Source organism: Siniperca chuatsi, linkage group LG8 (genome assembly GCF_020085105.1).
Source record: "Siniperca chuatsi isolate FFG_IHB_CAS linkage group LG8, ASM2008510v1, whole genome shotgun sequence".
NCBI lineage: Eukaryota > Metazoa > Chordata > Actinopteri > Centrarchiformes > Sinipercidae > Siniperca > Siniperca chuatsi.
Genome location: NC_058049.1, coordinates 7,350,001 through 7,369,203, shown reverse-complemented (window position 1 = coordinate 7,369,203; position 19,203 = coordinate 7,350,001). Strand labels below are relative to the sequence as shown.

General features: G+C 39.3%; 1 protein-coding gene across 10 annotated transcripts in view; it reads right to left on the bottom strand.

The window, feature by feature from the left end:
- Window positions 1-19,203, bottom strand: part of si:dkey-237h12.3 (teneurin-3) — a 164,415-nt gene that overhangs the window by 65,245 nt on the left and 79,967 nt on the right. For all 10 annotated transcript variants that reach the window (XM_044205917.1, XM_044205916.1, XM_044205921.1 and 7 more), the window contains 2 exons: window positions 10,541-10,766; window positions 3,076-3,314 (listed from right to left, as the gene is read on the bottom strand). In XM_044205917.1, coding sequence (XP_044061852.1) covers window positions 3,076-3,314; window positions 10,541-10,766 — 465 coding nt within the window. The remainder of the gene's footprint in view (window positions 1-3,075; window positions 3,315-10,540; window positions 10,767-19,203) is intronic.

Genomic DNA, 19,203 nt, shown 5'->3' with positions numbered 1-19,203 from the left:
CTGCTGTTGTCGGTCAGCCAGGGTCCAAATTAGTAGCACGATATTGTTCAAATTCATTCAATAAAATTATTTTTTTATCTGAACTATTTGTTTCGAAACAAAAATGACGTGTATTAGTCTCAACCTGAGCTACATATAAAACAAAACGGTACAGTAAACTTCAAGCATAGTCCCATTTTAACAAAACAGATGCAGGTGTGCCTGTATTTGTCTTTGCACTAATGGGACTGTGCGAACTGAAAAGTATTAAAGTATGAGTGCACATTGTAGCTATTTGAGTCATTGCACCTGGCAGGTGAATTGGCGGCAGATGAAAGAGAGAGGAAGTGGTGGAAACACTCTCAGACACCTGAGGCAAGTGGCAGAGGGCTGCATCTGTTTAACTCACACACACACAGCTGAATCACCAGGCACACACTCTGGAATCAGGCCAAAAATACAATTCCCAAACATCTGACAGGTCTACAATTAAACAAGTTGGTGATTGTTGGGATGAAAATGTTGTAAATGAATCCAATCTGCTAGAACTGTTAGTGACAACAGCTGAACAAAAGACTGTTTCCGCACGTTTTCCCTCTGTAAACTGAGCAGATTTGTTATGAGCACAGTACAAATAAAAATAGCAACTGATTCTTACACACAGAGGAGCAGCTAAGTTATAAAAAGTATGTATATATCCATACTAATTATATGATACAAGATCATGAACGACAACAAGTAACAAAACAGTTGAGTCAATAATAATAAAGGGATTGTGAATATTGATATTGATATAGCGCATTTATGACCTCTCCTCCAAGAGAGCACTCCTCTCTCTATTCACCAATAAAACACTGGTTATAGGATCTTCCCAACAACCCCATATTTCTCCTTATACAACTGTGTCACATTTCCCCTGCCTCCAAGCTGGATGAATACTTATATATCCGCTCAGGGAGAAAGGCACAGTGTAAAGATTAAGGGCTTGGATGACAAGGCATGGCATGAGGAGCGATGAATCTGTAACAGGTTTATTGCTGTGGTCAAGATTCTAAAGGTTAGCAAGAAGTCAGCTTTGACACAGGCTGTAAAAAAAACTTCGAAAGCCTTCTCATAGGAAATAATGCCCAAAGGAGGGGGAAAGGATGAGTATTAGTTTATCTTCCTGACCAAGATGAAAGCATTTCCTGTTTGACAGAATGAGCGAGTTTTGGTTGTAGCACAACAAAGACTTTGTCGACCAAGGTCTTCTTTAAAGTTCAAGTGTTTGGGACCGCTACCTTTGTTATAAGAGTTCAGCTCCTCAACTTGTGTTTCATTTTGACGTTGCCATCTGTGCTGGCCATTTGAACCTCCCTGCCTGTATTTTCAAAGGAACCCCTAAGGACATAAATTGGCTGTCGTTCTGTGAACTGGGGATCAGAAGTGCGGGAATGATGCACAGCCCTCTCTCAAAAGGAAACAGACAGGAATGTCTTGTTGGAAACTGTACTGGGGCCATGTCTACATATCTGATTGAGAGCTTAGTCAGACAGATGCTACTGAATCATATCAGGACATCTGCAATTTCTGCAAAAAGGAAAAGGCAGTGAAATAGAAATACTCCTAGCAGAGATGAAACTTCACACAGATTAAGAGGCATGCCGGCTTCATTCACTCTAGGCAGCTTGTCTATCATTGGTTCCGTTTGACCAAATGACATGTCTAAAGATTGTCTAATGGCACTGAAGATAATAGAGTCATGTTTTTTCTCCCTAGAATTGAAAGAAATACGTTGCTTCTGGCACAAAAACTACCGGTTTTCACGTACACAGGTGACAGCTTGTGCTGCACCTCCACGTCAGACAATAACAACAAGTATTCAGTGGCAATATTTATGCCAAAGCCTTGATGTATAGTTCATTTTGCCTGGCTAGATGGCTGATTTGTTTCAAATGCACAGTTGTATGTAAACATTCCATACTGTCTTCATCTGATAGTGTTAACTATCTTGCACAAGATGTCTAAATAAAGAGTTGTGTAGGATGTGTAAATATCCTCATGCCAGGCTCGGGTATTTAGGCAGAATTGTCCCTGAATTGTCCCTCCAGAGAATCAAGGGGAAAGTTCTGGTCTAAACTCTCAGTCAGTACAGATGTTCAGCCTAGAATATCTGGTAATGTGAGCAGTTTACAGATAATTTTCACCTCCTGAACTGCTTCCAGACACAATCAGGGAGTGAACTTTCTAAGTGGACCAACCTGAGGAGGAAAAGAGAGGACTTTTTTAATTGCTTCCATGGAGCTGGTGTAGCCTGCACATTTGAAAGACAGCTATAGATAAAAGGCTAGAAGGTGTGTGGCCTTGAACTGATGAGGCTCAAGTGTGGTCAACTATACAGATTAAGAGTTGGGGAGAATGTGTGGGTAAAAGCGAGACAATAAGAATGTGTCTATGATTGAGAAAGAAAAAGAGACATGAGCCGTCTTTTGGGGTACGTCCAAATCAAGCTTTCACTCCTTGACAAGTCCAAGTCATCAACTCATAATTCTTCATAAACAAACCATTGACCATTAAAATGGCATGGTTTATGGTTTTAATATTTTCCTTTCAATGCTGTTTTAATGTAAGTTTTTTTCTATTGCTGGGACCAAGTCCCTTCAACAAATAATAATTAAATATGCGAGGACTGACTGTTGCGGTCTTGTTTATTTTTTAATTGTTATAGGGTTTCGTCGAAGTCTCAAATCAAAACTCGAGACTTGAATGTTTTTGCTCTCGAGTCTTAAGTATCAAGTCAAGACTTCAGGGGGTCCAGTCTCAAGTTCGTCAAGTCAGAGTCAAGACTCACATCCTAATCATTGTGACTTAATATAAGTCTGACTCTTGAGATGTGTATATTTAAGAGATAAAACTAGATGGTGTGCAGCTCTCATTAATATGATAATCTTAATAATGTCCCATAATCTGCCATGCACTGTTTTTTCTAATGTTGTAATTTGGCTGTGTTTGTGATTTGAGAACAGATCATCAGTGATAATTCTCTGTATGTATGTGATGAAACTAGATCAAAATCTGTCAAACTTCAAAACTCATACAGTCTGATCTCAGCCTTACCTATGCAGTAGCAGAGAATGATGGACAGAACCACAGCTATCCCCACAGCGATCAGGGCGGTGCACTTCCAGGAGCAATGTTTAGGTGACTTCTTGAACTTGAAAGCCCCTCTGGACAGGCTGTTTCTGGGCAAAGGGCGCGCCGGTGTGGAGTAAACTGTTCCCGTTGCCATGGTGTAACCAGGGGCAGCTGCGCCAAAGAAAGGTGTCGTTCCTGTGCCCGTTTTAAAAAGAAAATGCCTGTAGCGGGGGGAAAAAAATTAGGAGAAAAGGTATTGTACAAATAACTGTAAAATGAGTGATGGTTCAATACAGCATCCCAAAAGTCAAAGGCCTGATCTCTACTACGGCTCACTGCATGTGTCTATCTTTGTCAAAATGTTCTTTAGCTGGATAAAAGACCCCAATTTGTTCCTGTCACCAAACTGCCCTCAATAGCTCAAAGCAAGTCCAAATTAAATTCAAATAGCCGAACACAAAAAACCCACAATACAGTATATGCTGCAATACCAGTAACTCCAATGTGTATCATACTGCAAGAGGAACTGGGTTATATTCTAATATTCAGTATCCTGACATTGGAAAAGGTGAACAAAAAGTACCTCATAAAAACAATCATCTCCCACTTGCCCTTTTACAACTGGGCCTTTGCTAATAGCCCATTATACCTGGGGTAATTAAGAGGGTTTAATCAAATGCACTACGGAGTGATCGTCCTATTAACTTTTAAACCCCACGTGAAAAGCTCTTAAGTAAATGAATTAAGCCTTGTTGCCACTCTTGCCACTACTTAGAGATTAATACCCAAATGCCTCCAGGCTTATGGGGACAGCCAGGGAAATTGGACAGATTGACCATGCATTGCAAATGCTCTTCCAATCTTGAACTATGGAATTTGTCCATTAAAAAAAATAAATAATAAAATACACTTAAAACAAATTGTCAAGCAATATTTACTATATTGTAGATTGAGAAGTCTTGTTTTCAGATAATAGATAACGCTAAATCGAAGTTTTAAATTCTTCGCCAGGATTACTTTAGGAGTTGAGTAAAGGCTTGATTGTAAAACATGACTTGTGCTAATTAATGATACTAATAAAAAACTAGACTGCTGTTTCCAAAATAAAAGTTAAAAGCACTTTCTAAACTGTGTAAGAGGTGAGGTCAACGGGTTTAAAACAACCAGTGAAAACAAAATATAGTTATATAAATGCCACTTTAAAGAAACAAGTGCGTACAAGATCATGAAAGAGTTCAATTTCGGAGAGTAAGGGCTGGAGAAGCACAGTTGCATTCCCCACTTTCTGCTAAAAGTCTTACGCAACATTTTACTGTCTTTTATGTGTTCTATAGATCCCAGGAGGAGCAGGTTGCCATGGTAACAGCTAATTTAAATACACCAATAAACTGATAAAGCAGTGTTTGCTCATCAATTATTTGTGCGGCATCTGTTAAGTCACTTTGTACGTTTTGTAAAGGCTTTTTTAATCCTGACTGTGAATCTGTACTAAAAGAGCTTGAGAACGGCTAATTGGGTGCATAATCTGAAGCTGAGCAGTTAAGGACCGGAAATCCATGTAGTGACACAGAGTTTCCCTGATTATCTGATAGGATTGGTGGGTCAACAGGCTTTAGAGAAGCTGTATTATAATTAATGGAAATGGTTTAATTAACTATAATATTCTTTTAGTTGGACTATTTGTAAAATAGTTTTAACAGACTTGCTTTACAAAGGACACATCATAAACCTTCACCATAATGCATTGCTCATATTTCTGCCCTGCCGCTGATATTTCAGCTACTTCCTATCTCCTATGAGGATATCTCTGGGCTAAAACCTCCTCTGATCAATTCTTGACTAAAAAGAACAAATGTCAGATTTGGATCGTCTGGCTCCTCGATGCCCCGACTGACACGAGCGGTCATGGACAGACAGGGATTCCATTTAAAGGTTACAGTGTGTCACAGCTGGAATGACAATGCTCCAGTCGTCTGCAACCTGGAGAAGTTCAGATTCTTCAATCTAGAACTATCTGTACTGTAGCTGCGGCAGACTCTGTAAAACCCAGTTGGGTATGAATTGAGGTCAAAACTTGCACAACGTCGGAGGCGGCAGACGTGTAGTCAGACACACAGGCAAATAGACACCCCTATCTGGGGAGTTAAATGTAAGTGGATGCAAGCTGATGAGGTAGACAGAAAGGGACGTGTGAGTTCATGTATGTGTGTTTGTGGGGAGCTGTATGTACTCTATTTGAGGAAGGTGACTACCTATTGCAAGTTGTGGAGATGATGTGGGGACAGTTTTGCCAGTAAATAATGGTCTCGAATCTACCTGGGTTCTATTTATGCAAAGAAATGATAACATAATGTTCTCATGGCCTCCAAGTCAAAGACACCTGAACTAATAACACCAAAGGCACATCTCTAGTACAGTGCTACAGAGCACACTGAAAACTGTTAGAGAGGGCATAATGTAATATCTAAAATAAAAACATATGTAAACAAATCATAAAATAGTGTTTATTTGCACAATTTAGTTGATTGAACAATCTGAATGCACATATAATTACCAGAACTAAAGTCAGCTATATTTCAGTCATTTAAATCCCTTTTGCTTTGTACGAGAGAGTGAAACTGAAAGTTGTCAGAATCTGTGTGTACCAGCATAACCGAGACAAATTCCTGCGCAGGACATTAATTTGCACTTTAAAGTTATTCTGGTGCTGATGTTTTTCATGTCGGCCTTTTTTCCCCCCTTTTTTCTAAAGAGCAGAATGAAGGGGTCTAAAGATGAAATGCTGTTGGACATGATTAACAAACAGCAGACCAGTGTAAATGTCTGCGGCTATACACACTGGATGACCAGCTGTAATTGATTACTGCCAGTGTGATGCAACAAGACACATTACTATGCTAATCCAGCCAGCCCTAGTGATAGCAATGTGGTGTGCTGTGAGTGAGAGAGAGCGAGAGAGACAGAGAAGGAAAAGAGACAATCAAGAGACTGTGAGACTGAGAGAGAAAGAGCAAATGAATGGCTGTGTCAGTGTGATTGCAGTGTGTTTGTGTGCACGCCTGTCTGTCCCATTGAGAAGCCTGTTACACAAAAGCAGCAGCCAGCCTGGTCTCCTCTGCTCTCACAACATTGCTTGTCATCAGGATGACATTTGAAAACATCCTCACAAAGGACAAAAGACTAAATAGTGAGTGGGTGGATTTGTCTACGACTAAGCTCCAGCTGGAGGGGTGAGAGAGCACACTAGAAACAATGCGAATCGAAGCCCTCAGAACATGTAATCTGTCTATTAGCCGCTGTTCTGTGTTAGCATTAGCATTTCAAGGTGAGAGCTAGAATAATCAGGCCGCTTTAATCCATAACCGAAAAAAGACTACAGATGTGGAGTGCATCGCAGGGGCTCGTTTTCACACTCGCTGCTGTTGCCGTCGCTCTCCCCCAGATCACCACCTGCCCTCTCGTCAGGGGGCCTGCTAGCAGGTGCTATTCTGGTACAGCTAGCTCTGCACCCGTGTGATGGTATTTCAGGCGAGCTTTTTTGTGCCATCCTGCCCACGGAGATCAGCGTGGTGCCATCTTGAGTCGCTCGCTCAGAGTGCTCAGAATGTTTGCACATGGAATTTATTATATTTAACGAGTTTGATTAGGTTTGGCATAAGAAGAGCTCAGCTCTTCTGTACATACATTTAAGATGTTTTTTGGAGTCTAACTCTAGGCCTGAGACAGTTACTCTGTGGCTTAATCTTGATGGACAATTGTGGTGTGGACATGTTCCACTACAAGCTATATGCTGGTGTATTTTAGCTACTGCAGGTTAAATTTATATTGTGTAATGACTTAATACGAATAACTATTTACATTACTCTTCACTATTCATCCTCTGTTCATGAAAGCTTTTACATTTGCTGGCAAAAATAATCTGAAACAGATGCACTTTATTTTGCCAGCAGCAGAAGCAGCAGCAGCAGTTTATACAGTAGCCTAAAATAAGAGGAAAATATTGCAGAACTCTGGAATCACCACAGAAATGTGTTGGCACTAAAGATGTTGGCAAAATAAATGAAAACGAAAACACACGAGAAAAAGAAAAAAATACGTCTTGAGTATTACCACTTTGTCTACACCACTATCCACTTGGCAGGTTACCAACCATCACTGCAAGCTCCTTTCTATTCCAAAAGGCTAGTTGGCTGGTATCTTACACATGACTAATCATTCCTGGTGCAATCCTGACACTGTGGCTGGTATACAAAAAAAAGTTCAATTTCCTCCTCTGATGTGAAGCATGACTGCCTGAGTCATGATTTACATGTGCATCCCACACAAACAACTACACACACGTGTGCACAAACCAAATCCTACTTGGATTACCTCTGCTATTCTTTTTCGCCCCTGAGAACAATTCCAACACATTTTCCATCAGGAAAATGTACTGTCTGTGGGATACTGTGCCACATGATGATTTTAGAGCCGAGACATAATTTCATTTCACCAAAGGACTTCCTTGACACATGAATCCAATGGGGATTGACAGTACATTTATAACTGCAACGTGTGGCTGGGCAGGCCTTCAAAAGATTCATTCTGAAATGTCATAACGATGGTTCTAGCTGAATCTCACTGAATCTAAGTGGGGGGAAAAAACGCTGAAGTGGGCTCCAAAGGACATACATATGTAAGAGCAGACATCTACCTGTATCTTATCCAGTGGAGCACTTATAGAGCTTAAAGCTCACGCCATAAAGGTGTCAAAAATACTAATTTCACACATACTGGTAAAGTCTATTTTAAACAAAGGATTAAGTACTGCTCAAGAATAATTACCGTATATGTGCATCGGTCTCTTAAGGGACATGGCAATTCATTTTATAATGAATTTCAATGGAATATTTCTAATTGAAAATATCACAAAAATCTATTTCAGTGAAGCCAAGTGGTTAGTAAGGGAAACCTGGGGGGTTTATTAAAAGTACTCCACACACTTTAAAGATCTGAATGTCTCCTCGACACTTATGAATAGCAACGGACAGTAAGCACTGCTCTGTTGCCAACTAATTGAGCCCTTTAAACGAAGCGGTCTTTGTCGGCATACAGTAAAGCAGAACAAAAGCTGAAGTAGAATAATTTAATAGAATTATCGTTTGTGTAAAACCAGCATTTCTCGTGGTAACAGAAAACAGTTCACTGGACAACTCCTGATCTATTGTGTGCCATGGGATCAGGAATCCTCCCGATCCTATTTCTGTCATTGTGTTACACAAGTTTATGTTTTAGTTCATTAGAGACAACTTAAAAATTATTCTTCAGAATTGCTCAATTTTACTGACAAGCGTGGACTAATTATTCTTTTTGTCACATACTGTATTTGTGTTTACCCCCACAATATATACTGTAGCTGGGTCCACGTTGCAATACGGATTCATGTTTGTTTCATTTTTATTTTTTTTAGCTGTAAAAGAAGGCTTCATTTGTCTGATTCACACGTTTGTTTTTTTTTAAACTGCGGGAGTAAATGAGCCGAAATCAAACTTGGTGTCTTAACACAGCTTTGACAGTATGATCACAGTGAGATCAGTGACTTCATTCACTCACCATATAATAATGAGCAGTAGTTACAGTAGTAGGTACTGAGTGCAGCACTTCACTCATTTAAAAGAACACTGGAAGCTATTCACAGTGAAAGCTAGTTGATATTGAGTCAAATTAGCACACTCGTGCTTTGAACACTTTTATGAGAGGTTACACACACATAATTCATTACTGCTAATTACTGTAAGCAGCTAATACTGTCAAATGAGTGCTTTATTTTCAAGGAGGTCATGTCACAGGAAATATATTTAAGATCATAACATTGCAACAACTGCCTTGTACGGAATAATTTACTGTCTGCATGTGACCACATCTACTGTGCTGCAGAAGAAATAAAATCCATGTCGATGTTGAGGATTCAAAAGAAATTCACCTCCCTGCGGTACCTGAAGCCACCTGCGGTACCTGAGGCCACCTACATATGTGCTGTGCCAGGACTTTGCTGGCCCAAAGCCCCCTGAAGGCAGCCTAATAAATACTTTCTGGAGCTTCTGTTTACATTTCCCAACCTGGTGGTTTTCTTGACATCTGCAATTATGTGGTGAACTGGGTCTTCCCTTTTGGCCCCGTTGGTTCGCAGCAGCCCTCTGTTCCCACCCACTGACAAGCACTTGATTTAGAGTACACTGTGGTGATAGTGATTTATGCCTCATCTGATGATAGGTGTGCACATATTGTTTTGTCGATACAGCTAAGACAGCTCAAGGTCATTGCGCAGTTAGTATTCAATCACTGCATCTTCCCCAGAAAGTGAAACTGTCACCACATATCCCAATTGATTCAGTCAGATCATAAGAGGTTGTTACTCCATGCTGCCACAGAAGAAATTCAAAGTTTACATTCATCTAAGCCCCGGAAAGGGTACGCTGTGCCAGGCTAGAATGCAATCATCTACTCTAGGCCATTTCTGAGTCAGAGCGCAATGTACCACACTTCATTAGCCAGGATATTTTGAGCTCACTGATTAAGAGAGATGTAACTGATGTTTCAGGAGGAAAACTTGGCAGAAGCTCTTATGACAAAGTAATATCTTGCACAGCAAATTTTGGTATAACACACAATCCGCTTACCAAGTTTCTTGTTAAGTTATAGCCTCTTTGATTTGAACTGGCAAGCTCTCTGCCATTCACATAGTTCCCTCTAATCATGCACCGTCCTTCTGAATGTAGGCCTATCTAATTTAGTAATCAGCCCTTAATCGCGGGTGCATACAAAAAGCAAAAAACCTATGAACACTTGACAACATTATTCTCAACACAGAAGAAACAATAACCATATTTTTCAAACTCAGTGGGAATATTATGCCATGCACAATTTGTGGCATGATAATTTATTTTGATGAGGTGCAGTCTTTAAAAACCTTTGCAGGTCATACAAATGATAAGGTGTGATGGCGCCACAAAAGTGTAACCATTAATATAAAGCTGATAATTCATGTTTGTCAACAAAAGACACACTGCTGGTTCAGTCACGACTGAGTCACTGCTAACCCTGACTGTGAGTCTCAAAAATGCATCAAAAAGCCAGTGGATTCAACAGACAGGCCACCTTTTGGGATAACCAAAATGAGGCAAACAAGCTATCAAATTAAATGAGTAAAGTATAGTTATAGCTACTGTTTCCTTCCTTGATTTTCAAAAGTAAAATGTATAAAATTCAGATATAGGATAGGTCTTGGGACACATTTCAAAAGTTGCAAAAACTGAAATAAAAAAAAAAAAAACTTTTAAAAACAGCAGCTTGACCCCTGCTCATTTATTTCACATCACTGTGTTTTCTGAGTCAGTGAAAATGTCTTCATAATAACACCTGGACCTGAATTTCCCAGCTCTGTTGTAGGTCTTTGTGGGTCACTCACCTGCTCTCCAGGGCCACATTGCTGCCCAGGACCCAGCTGTCCTGCAGCTGGACGCATTCCGCCGTACTCTGCAAGTCGGCCGCCAGGCCGCCTGTGGGCGGCGGGCTTGGGCTCCTCTGATTGGCCAGTGAGCTGCGACTCAGGGATGTGATGGACGGATGCTGCTTGTGTGGTGGCGGGGCTGGTGGGAGAGGAGGTGGGCCTTGCTGACTAGATAGATGGTCACCTGGAGTGAAGCAGAGGGAAAGAGACATCAGAATATTAGTTTGTATATTCATAATAGTTGCAAAATCAAAAGCTTAAGTAATTTGTTTTGCTGATTAAAATTACACCCAGAGTCAAGAGAATGGATTGCTAAGAGTCAGCAGATAAGAGTGTGCATCTACCTTGTGTGTAAGATATGACAGCATACAGCCACCTAACAGACCCAGAAAAGTAAATACAACCAAGAGCAAGACATTAAAATGAGATGCAACCACTGCAAAAAGAAGGGAAATAAGAGCTGCTTTTATGGCGACACACATAATAATTGTCGCAAAACGCCACACGGCTGACAGTTGGGTTCTCTTAAACAGAAGGTCACTTAGAGAGGCAGCTGTTCTTTTATGGGCGCTTAACGCAATGTTTCACGTTTGATTACAGCCAGAGAAGACTCTCAAATAACTAATGACCAGAACATCCATTAGAGCTCTGAGAGAACAGGTTTTCCAATTTCACACAAAGCTGTGTAATTGGCCCCCAGAATGGCATGTGGTGATTATCTATCCATCTTCCCTGTTTAAAAGGTAAAAACCCACAGTGCTGACAATTCTGATTTGCTCCAATGAGCCCCAAATGGGTACCACCTTTCTTGCCTTACAAAGGCTTGGAGTACATTGAGAAAACTGCGAGTTGCATCTTTTAGGAGCTGTTGTTTTTGCATTGACAGCATGAATTTTTATAAAGCCTAAAGGAGTTAAATTTAGAGCATATGAAGGCTGGAGGTCGGTTCTGGTGCATGATATAACCTTTGCTTTCTCAACCATGCATGAAGACCTTGTGGACTTAGCCATGGAACAAAAACTGCTCTGTGCTTTCCAGACAGAACAATTTAATTGAAAGGACACTAGTCATTGTTTTGAAAAGAGCCTTTAATGACCATGTCATTTTTGTCCTTGTCTATGTGCTTATGTTTTTTCACTGTGCCCCTCTATGCATAAACGAACAAGGGGTTGGTTTAATGCAGGCAGATGAGCCTTGGTTCAACAGTGCTAGGTGGAAACATGTATGCCATTCAGAGCTAGGAAATAATTTCCACCGCTTTGAGGTAAAAACCTTCAGGCTACAGTTCATGCAGGGTATTGGAACGGTTGAAGATTATTTCTCTCATATTCGAAGGAGAACTACATCAGAAATATACTGTAAGGAATATTGTAATAAGAATGATTATGGAGAGTAAAACTCTTCTCCACAAGTTAATTGCAGGGAGAGTGGCAGCTGTGATAAAGTTTAGCAGGGGCAGGTTGAACCAGTCATTTTTGTGACTGATTACTTGCATGGATTTATTGTTTTAATAACAGAATACATTTTTAGAACATCGGTTTCATCTGTATAGAGTCAGACAGACAGACAGACACATAGATACATAGATAGATGAATGATGAACAGTGTGGAACATAATCAGGAGTGACAAGAGTGCACAGTGCTGGTGCAGAAGGCCATTCTAAGATTGATTAAATTCCCTATTAGAGTTTGATCAAACCCAGTCGAATATGATCCCTTCATCACCCCACACCACCTTGTTCAAAGTCAATTCTGAATCCTAACACATGAATTACCTGTGATCAATTGCGGTATTGGCATTTGAAAAATATAAGGCTGCCATGACTTAGTGATAATGAACACAAGACATCCCACTCATCTCCTGGGCTAGACTGTGAGCACTATTAGAAAAGTGCTAAGTAGGCTAATAGAAATGTGGATTATCTACCAACACTGGCTGGTTTTACTTTACCTCTGGGCCTCATTCCATAGTTTGAGCCCACAGCAGCCACAAGCTCCACTTCACTTTCAAGCAGAAGCATGTTTCATATAATCAGCACACACTAGTGCAACAGTACAATGTCAATGAGGGGGTAAAGGGAAATTAAGCAGAGGAATGAAAAACAGGAAATGATCTAACATGGGGGTAAGTGGAATGTTGATGACCATAAAAGGATTATTTTTAGAAGTAAAAGTTTTGAGGAAACACATTTTTTATAATCCACCCTCCAATTATGAATTACAAATAAAGATACATGACAGATATTGCACAAATTGGTATCCATTTATCTTCATGTCTACATATTGATCTATTGGCATATAGTGCAAGTCAACATCTTGATTGCCCTTGTTTAATTTGCAGGCTGTTCACTGCTGCTGCACTGCTCGCACTGAGAGTTTAAAAATGCTGTGCAGTAATTTCAAACCCATATAAATATATGTGGTGCAGGTGCATTATGGTTGATGGGAATAGTGCCGGCACAGCACACATGAGAGATGAGTCTCAACAAGTACAAACCCTCTCACTATCATGACTTCATGGTCAATCTTGAATCAATTTCTGATGAATCAACGTGTTAAAAAGGCATGCCTGAACTGCAACACGAAATGAAACGTGTTTTTTAGGTGAAAGCACATGCTGAGCATTAATGTTCTCAAAACACAAAATCCCAAATACCTCCAAAAGGCATTGGATTTGACATGCAGCAAATCTGACTGCATAATCCCCACAATGAACTAAGTGGACATAAAACCCCATGAACTGAATTAAACCTACTGTATGGATACTTAGCAAAAAGCACTCAAAGCTTTTGGGTGTAAATAAGGTCTTCCACTTGAAATGCTGCTTGAGTTAGCTGTAAAGCAATGAAGTGAAACAGTCAATCGGTTTTGGCTTTCTGTGAAGCTAAAAAAGCAAAACAAAAGTATAAATTAGTGAAATACAAGTGAGAATACAACGTTTTAAAACAGATAATGTTAGTCTGAAAGAAGTGGACAAAACAAAATTTTCATCCTTATCCTATGAAGCTTAAAGATGCAGTGCTTCGGAGACGGTAACCATGCAAGATCCACAAGCCTTGAAAAGCTGCTGTTTATTTAAGATTTTCAAATGACAAAAATACATTGTTTGTTTTACTTATTATATAAGTGCCATACAGATATGCCAAAGTTTAGCAATTGTCCTAGATCATACTTAGGAAGAAGCAACAGCTGTGAGAACTAATCTTAAATGGCTTCTGAGGGGTCTGAGGGGTAACTGCACTGGTCACTTACATCTTTGAGATATTACTGAACACCAAGTTATGCCCTTCTAAGTATTTAGACCTGAGACTTGACTCTGCATAATTAATCACTCAAAATCCACACAAACATTGTTTTCAGTTAAAGAGTGTTCTCATCCCCTTAATCTTTATCTTTGCGAGGTCAAGATCAAATGGAGCAATAATTGCTTTTTTTAAAAGGAGACTTGTTTACGATTTCTCTGTGCAACAACTCATCAAGTGAGTGTTTGCGAGTGTGAATGTCTGAATTTTTATATTTTAATTGCATGCTCCATTTCATATACAACTCATGTTTCAATTCAAATAAATTTGAAAGTCTGGACTGTATGCTGGTCATTTCTTGAAAAGTATGGACCCTTAAGAATATATGACACCGTGTGTTTTCTTATGTACTCAATTTCCCTGCACACAGTAGGTGTCAGTATGTTTGAGTGGTGTAAGGTGCTGTGCTTTCTGGTCTCCAATTTTAGGTGTGGGTCTGAATCCAATTTCTGACAAGCAGTTTTACAGTCAGGACAAAGTCTCCCTATGATGAAAACCTATAAGTGCTAACCTCAGTGTGATTCCATGTAACTCAGTGAGCAAAATGTAGCACCAGCAGTGCAATGGTTCAGTGTGCATTCTCTGTGTACTTCACTGGCAGAGTTGAAGGTTTGAAAGCCACCGGGGCAAACCATGCTAAAATATGGATTTTTGGCACTGTAGCACTTTGAATTAGATTATCCACTGCCTTGCATATGTTGGATTGTGTGTGTTTTTTTTTTTTTTTTTTTTAAATGAGCACACTAAACAATGAGCCTTTAAGAAAGCTTGGCATTGTCTTCCATCAAGACACACAGGGAATTAAGCTGGCCTTTAATGTGCAGGCTCAGTGACTGGGAAGGCAGATGAAACAGCTGTGTAGTTTACAGTGTTCTGCTTTGAAATCAGATCAAGACGATTCCTCCTTTGCATAATTCCTCAACATCAGCTTGTCATCATTTACATCAGCAACATGCTTTATAGGACCTTTGTGATTAATAAGGCATGCCAGCTTCTGAAATTCCCTTCTTAATGATGCTTGCAATATCTATCAAATGATGCTTTATGAACCCTTTGTGTTTTTACAGAAACACTTTCTGGAGTAGATCTTGCTCTTAATACTCTAGTTTGTGGTCTGAACATTGACTCATTACAAGCGAAAGGTGCATTGCACTGTTTTAGAAAACCAAAAATTTCCATTGCAGAAATATACCCCCAGTTTTCTTAGAAAACAGTTTTTCTGATATAGTAAATGATGTCTAAAATGTTTTGGGCTTGTCCATTCATAGAATTTAGTCCATTTTAAATAACTGTATCAGAGGCGATCACTGCCTGCAAGCTAAGTTCACATTACACCACATTTTTCTTGAACTTTTTGATGCCACGTCTTGATAGTCTGATGTTTAGGCCTATTAGGATTCTATGATGTTCACTCCTTTGAAAATATCTTTTTTTGATAAAAGCATTGACAAGCCCTGAGTACTGCGCATAATGTTCCAATATTGAGTTGGAACACAATTAAAAGCCGTTTTGAACTCACTAAGCTTGGCAAGCTTGGAGAAAGCCTTTTCATATTCATTGTGTAAGTGTGTAAGTACTGCAAAAGGTCTTGTGCCATTTTACTCTCCATTAAGAGACTGATTCAGCTGCTAATGGAATTGAAAGGCCATTTGGTTTGATTGGCTTGCCCTTCACCAATAGGAAAATTGCAATATGTTTACATCACAAGAATTATATCTCATAGGAGGCCACAGATTTTCTATTACAGCTTACGGTATTTATTTTTACATAATTACATGAAAGAAATGTCGTACCTCCGCTCTGCAAAGTTGGAATCTCAGAAAACACACACAGTAAAACAAAAAGAGATACCTCTAACAAAATCCCTGTTTGATTTTATATTAAATGAATAATGGATGGGTTCCATGATAAAACATGCCATTTGGACCAGGTAGGATGTTTATATATGTCAAATCAATAAATTTATTCTCATCAACGCCTGGTTTTCTATTCACCTCAGCACAGCTCCGGCACCTGGTTGAAGGCAGTATTCTTTAGTTGAAAAAGAGACAGCAGCTTCTCACTGTGAAGCCCTGACAGTGGGTAGGGGTGTTGTTGAAGGGGGCTGTACCCTGTGGAATTCGGGACCATTTGAACAACCTTGCCCTAGGTGAGTTTTGGGGATTTACTCTGCAAAGAGAGTTGGCAATTTTCAGGGGCTTGGGGTTTTGAGAAAAAAAAGAAGCTGTGTGATTTCCTGCCAGAGTACCTTCACTGCTCTCACAGCCTTGCCCACTCTTCTCCTGACTTTCTATCTGATCAAAGACAGAAATTTCTTTTAAGCTTTTTCTCTGCAGGGGAATTAGGATGTAACCAATATTTCAAGGATTACATAATCATTGCATTATAGAAAAATTCAAATTATCCATACATAATATGCTCCTACACAGTCATATGTGGCATTCATCAACTCACATTTGATGCAAATATCCTAGACTGCCATTCATCTAAATGATGATTTATAAAATACACATACAAAGTTGAACCCACTGAAGATGCACTGTGAAGTCTCTCTCTCTCTCTGACATTGCTACAGATGGCAGATCATCATACAGATGATGACTGCTTAGCAGTTCTTTCTGACAGCTCTCCGATTACATAGCAATTACACTCCTTCTCAAAAGCTGCTTTGACAATTAGCCTGCTGACAAAACACTTAGTTGTATTTATTCATGTGTGGACAGCTCTGGCTTCCTTGTTTGTCCAGAGAGCTTGTTTTAACACCTAGGTAAATGCTACAGTTTCTAACTTTGGCACAGGCAGCGCGGTTTCTACAGTTAAGTGCTGACAATATATGTATCACTGTATTTTCTTAAACCTGCAGAGCTTAAAACCTGGCACAGTCCACAGGGAAGTGTGCCAGTCCTCACTTTTCTGAAACACATTAATACTTGATTTGTGTTCACACAGCCATTAACTTCATCAACCAGTCACAACAAGTTAGTTTTCTATACAACTCAGCAAGCATTGATTTTAAACATGCAATTAGTATATTGATTTTCATTGTCCAAAAAAGCTGATTTTTACCATTTGGTAACAGCTAAATAATGCCACAAAGCCTTATATTTAAAATGTGTCACAGTCTACAAATGTAGAATATGCTTGACTACATAATGACTTTTTTTTTTTGCAAGTAGTATAAAGTGGATTTAGAGTTCAGAGCTTTTTCGTTGAAAGCAGCTGCCTGCATCTGAGAGGATGTCACAAGACTGAACCAAAACAGTAAAGAGATGAGCTGCAAAACCAAAACAGTGTGCTGAGATGAGTTGAGGGGAACTGCAGAGTCGTGTGACAATTCTCTGTGGGTTAATCATCATAAGTGACCCCTTTCACATTACACATAGTCATCTGACCCATTGTTAATATAAAAATATTGATTAGAGCAGCTTTAAGAATATACCACATTAGTACCATAGCTACTGTCAACCAGTTACATCTCTCAATATATTGAGAAACTAATGGACCTACCCATCCTTAAGTCTATGGCATAAATTTGCAATCCCAGCCTGCAGTCCCCATTGTAACACTCATGTTGGCTACAAATTCTCAGCCTGCAAGTCTGTTTGCACCTTTGATGTGCTGTTACAATCTCAACAATAGCAGCAACGTGCCATGTCCTGTCACTGCATCATGCTTTTTGATCCTTGAACAACACAGTAGGCTACAATGTCTCAAAATGTATAATATAAATAAATCACCAAAAAGGAAGTAATAAATGGAGACAATGGAGACACATGCTGTCTTCCAAATGTGTCTCTGCTCAGCACTTTGTTGTGAATCTGTTTTGAAAGGTTGTTTTAGCATTCTTTTGAAAACAAGCTGCCAGTTTCAATCTTTCTCATGTGCGTGTTTGAACTGGACTGGCCTTGAGAGTCGTCATTCACTCGATCTAAATTGCTGTGGTGGCTTGAATGGCTTGTGCCTTCAGTAATAGCCAGTAGTTGTGATAGTGAGTGGCTGATGGAGCCTACATGAAACCATGGTTAAGTTGGTCCTGGCCACCTCGGGGAAACTTCCGAACATTCAGAAGCTTTCTGAAGGATTTTCAGCTATTCATTTCCAACTGCAGTGTCAACAACAACAACAACAACAACAACAAAACACTGTTACCCAGTTTTTCTGAACTGTGAATCACTTCTCTGACTAAAGCAATATATATTTGAATTAGTAATTGCACAAAAAAAAAAAAGTTGCCTACATCATCTTAGGGGTCATAGAAATGTGACATGTGTACTCGGGAGAACTATTCATGTGCCTCCCCATTCATTTACAACTCGCTTCCCCAATCACTTGAGAAAATGGTTGCAGGAAAAAAAACAAACCACTCATCGTTGTAGTGGCAGCAGTCTATTCCAATGGCTGCTATAATTGCATTTCCTGTGCAAATCGCTCCGTTTGTGGAGAAACCAGACAAAGGAAACAGTATCCATCTAAAAATGGGAAAGCCTATCTTTTCCTGATTAATTGTTGGCATATTGTTCTCAACTGGATGCACTCCACTTGCACAGATGACTAATTTTCACCTCCATTGTGAGAAAACTTGAGAAGGAGATCTATACAGTGTATATCTTTCACACTACATTGAATAAACAAATAGCACTATGAGACATATACTATTCTACGGAGGTTGATGTTTTTATATTCTGCTTTTCCACAAAGAAATAAAGTTTCAGCTGAGTTTTATTATTTAACCATTATATATCCTATGAAGATGAAAACTCTACGTACTTTCAAGGGAGACCCAGACAAGATTAAAGTATTATCACAAACAAACACAATAAAACAATCCCTTAAAAATGACCAAAGAAGAAAAACAAAACTGACTGATTGCTTAATTGATTAATACAAATTCACCAACTAGGTGATCACAAGACGATGGTCTACCAGCAGAACTAGTATACTAATCTTGGCGATATGATATCATTTCTTTATATTACTGCAACTAATGATTATTTTTATTATCGATTACTCTTTACTCTCTATTAATCGCTTTGTCTATTAAACTTCAGAAAATAGTAAAAAATCTGTCTAATTTTCCCAGAACCGAAAGTGAAATATTTAAGTAGCTTGTTTTGTTGGACCAACAGTCCAAAACGCCAAAATATTAAGTTTATAGGACAAAGGAACGCAGTAGATCCTCACATGTAAGAAGATGGAACCAGTAAGTGTTTGGCATTTTTGGTTTGAAAAACTGCTCAAACGATAAATGGCTTATCAAAAATGTTGCCAAATATTATTATTTTTATTTTTTTTACAGATGTTTCCAAATGTCAGTGTAGC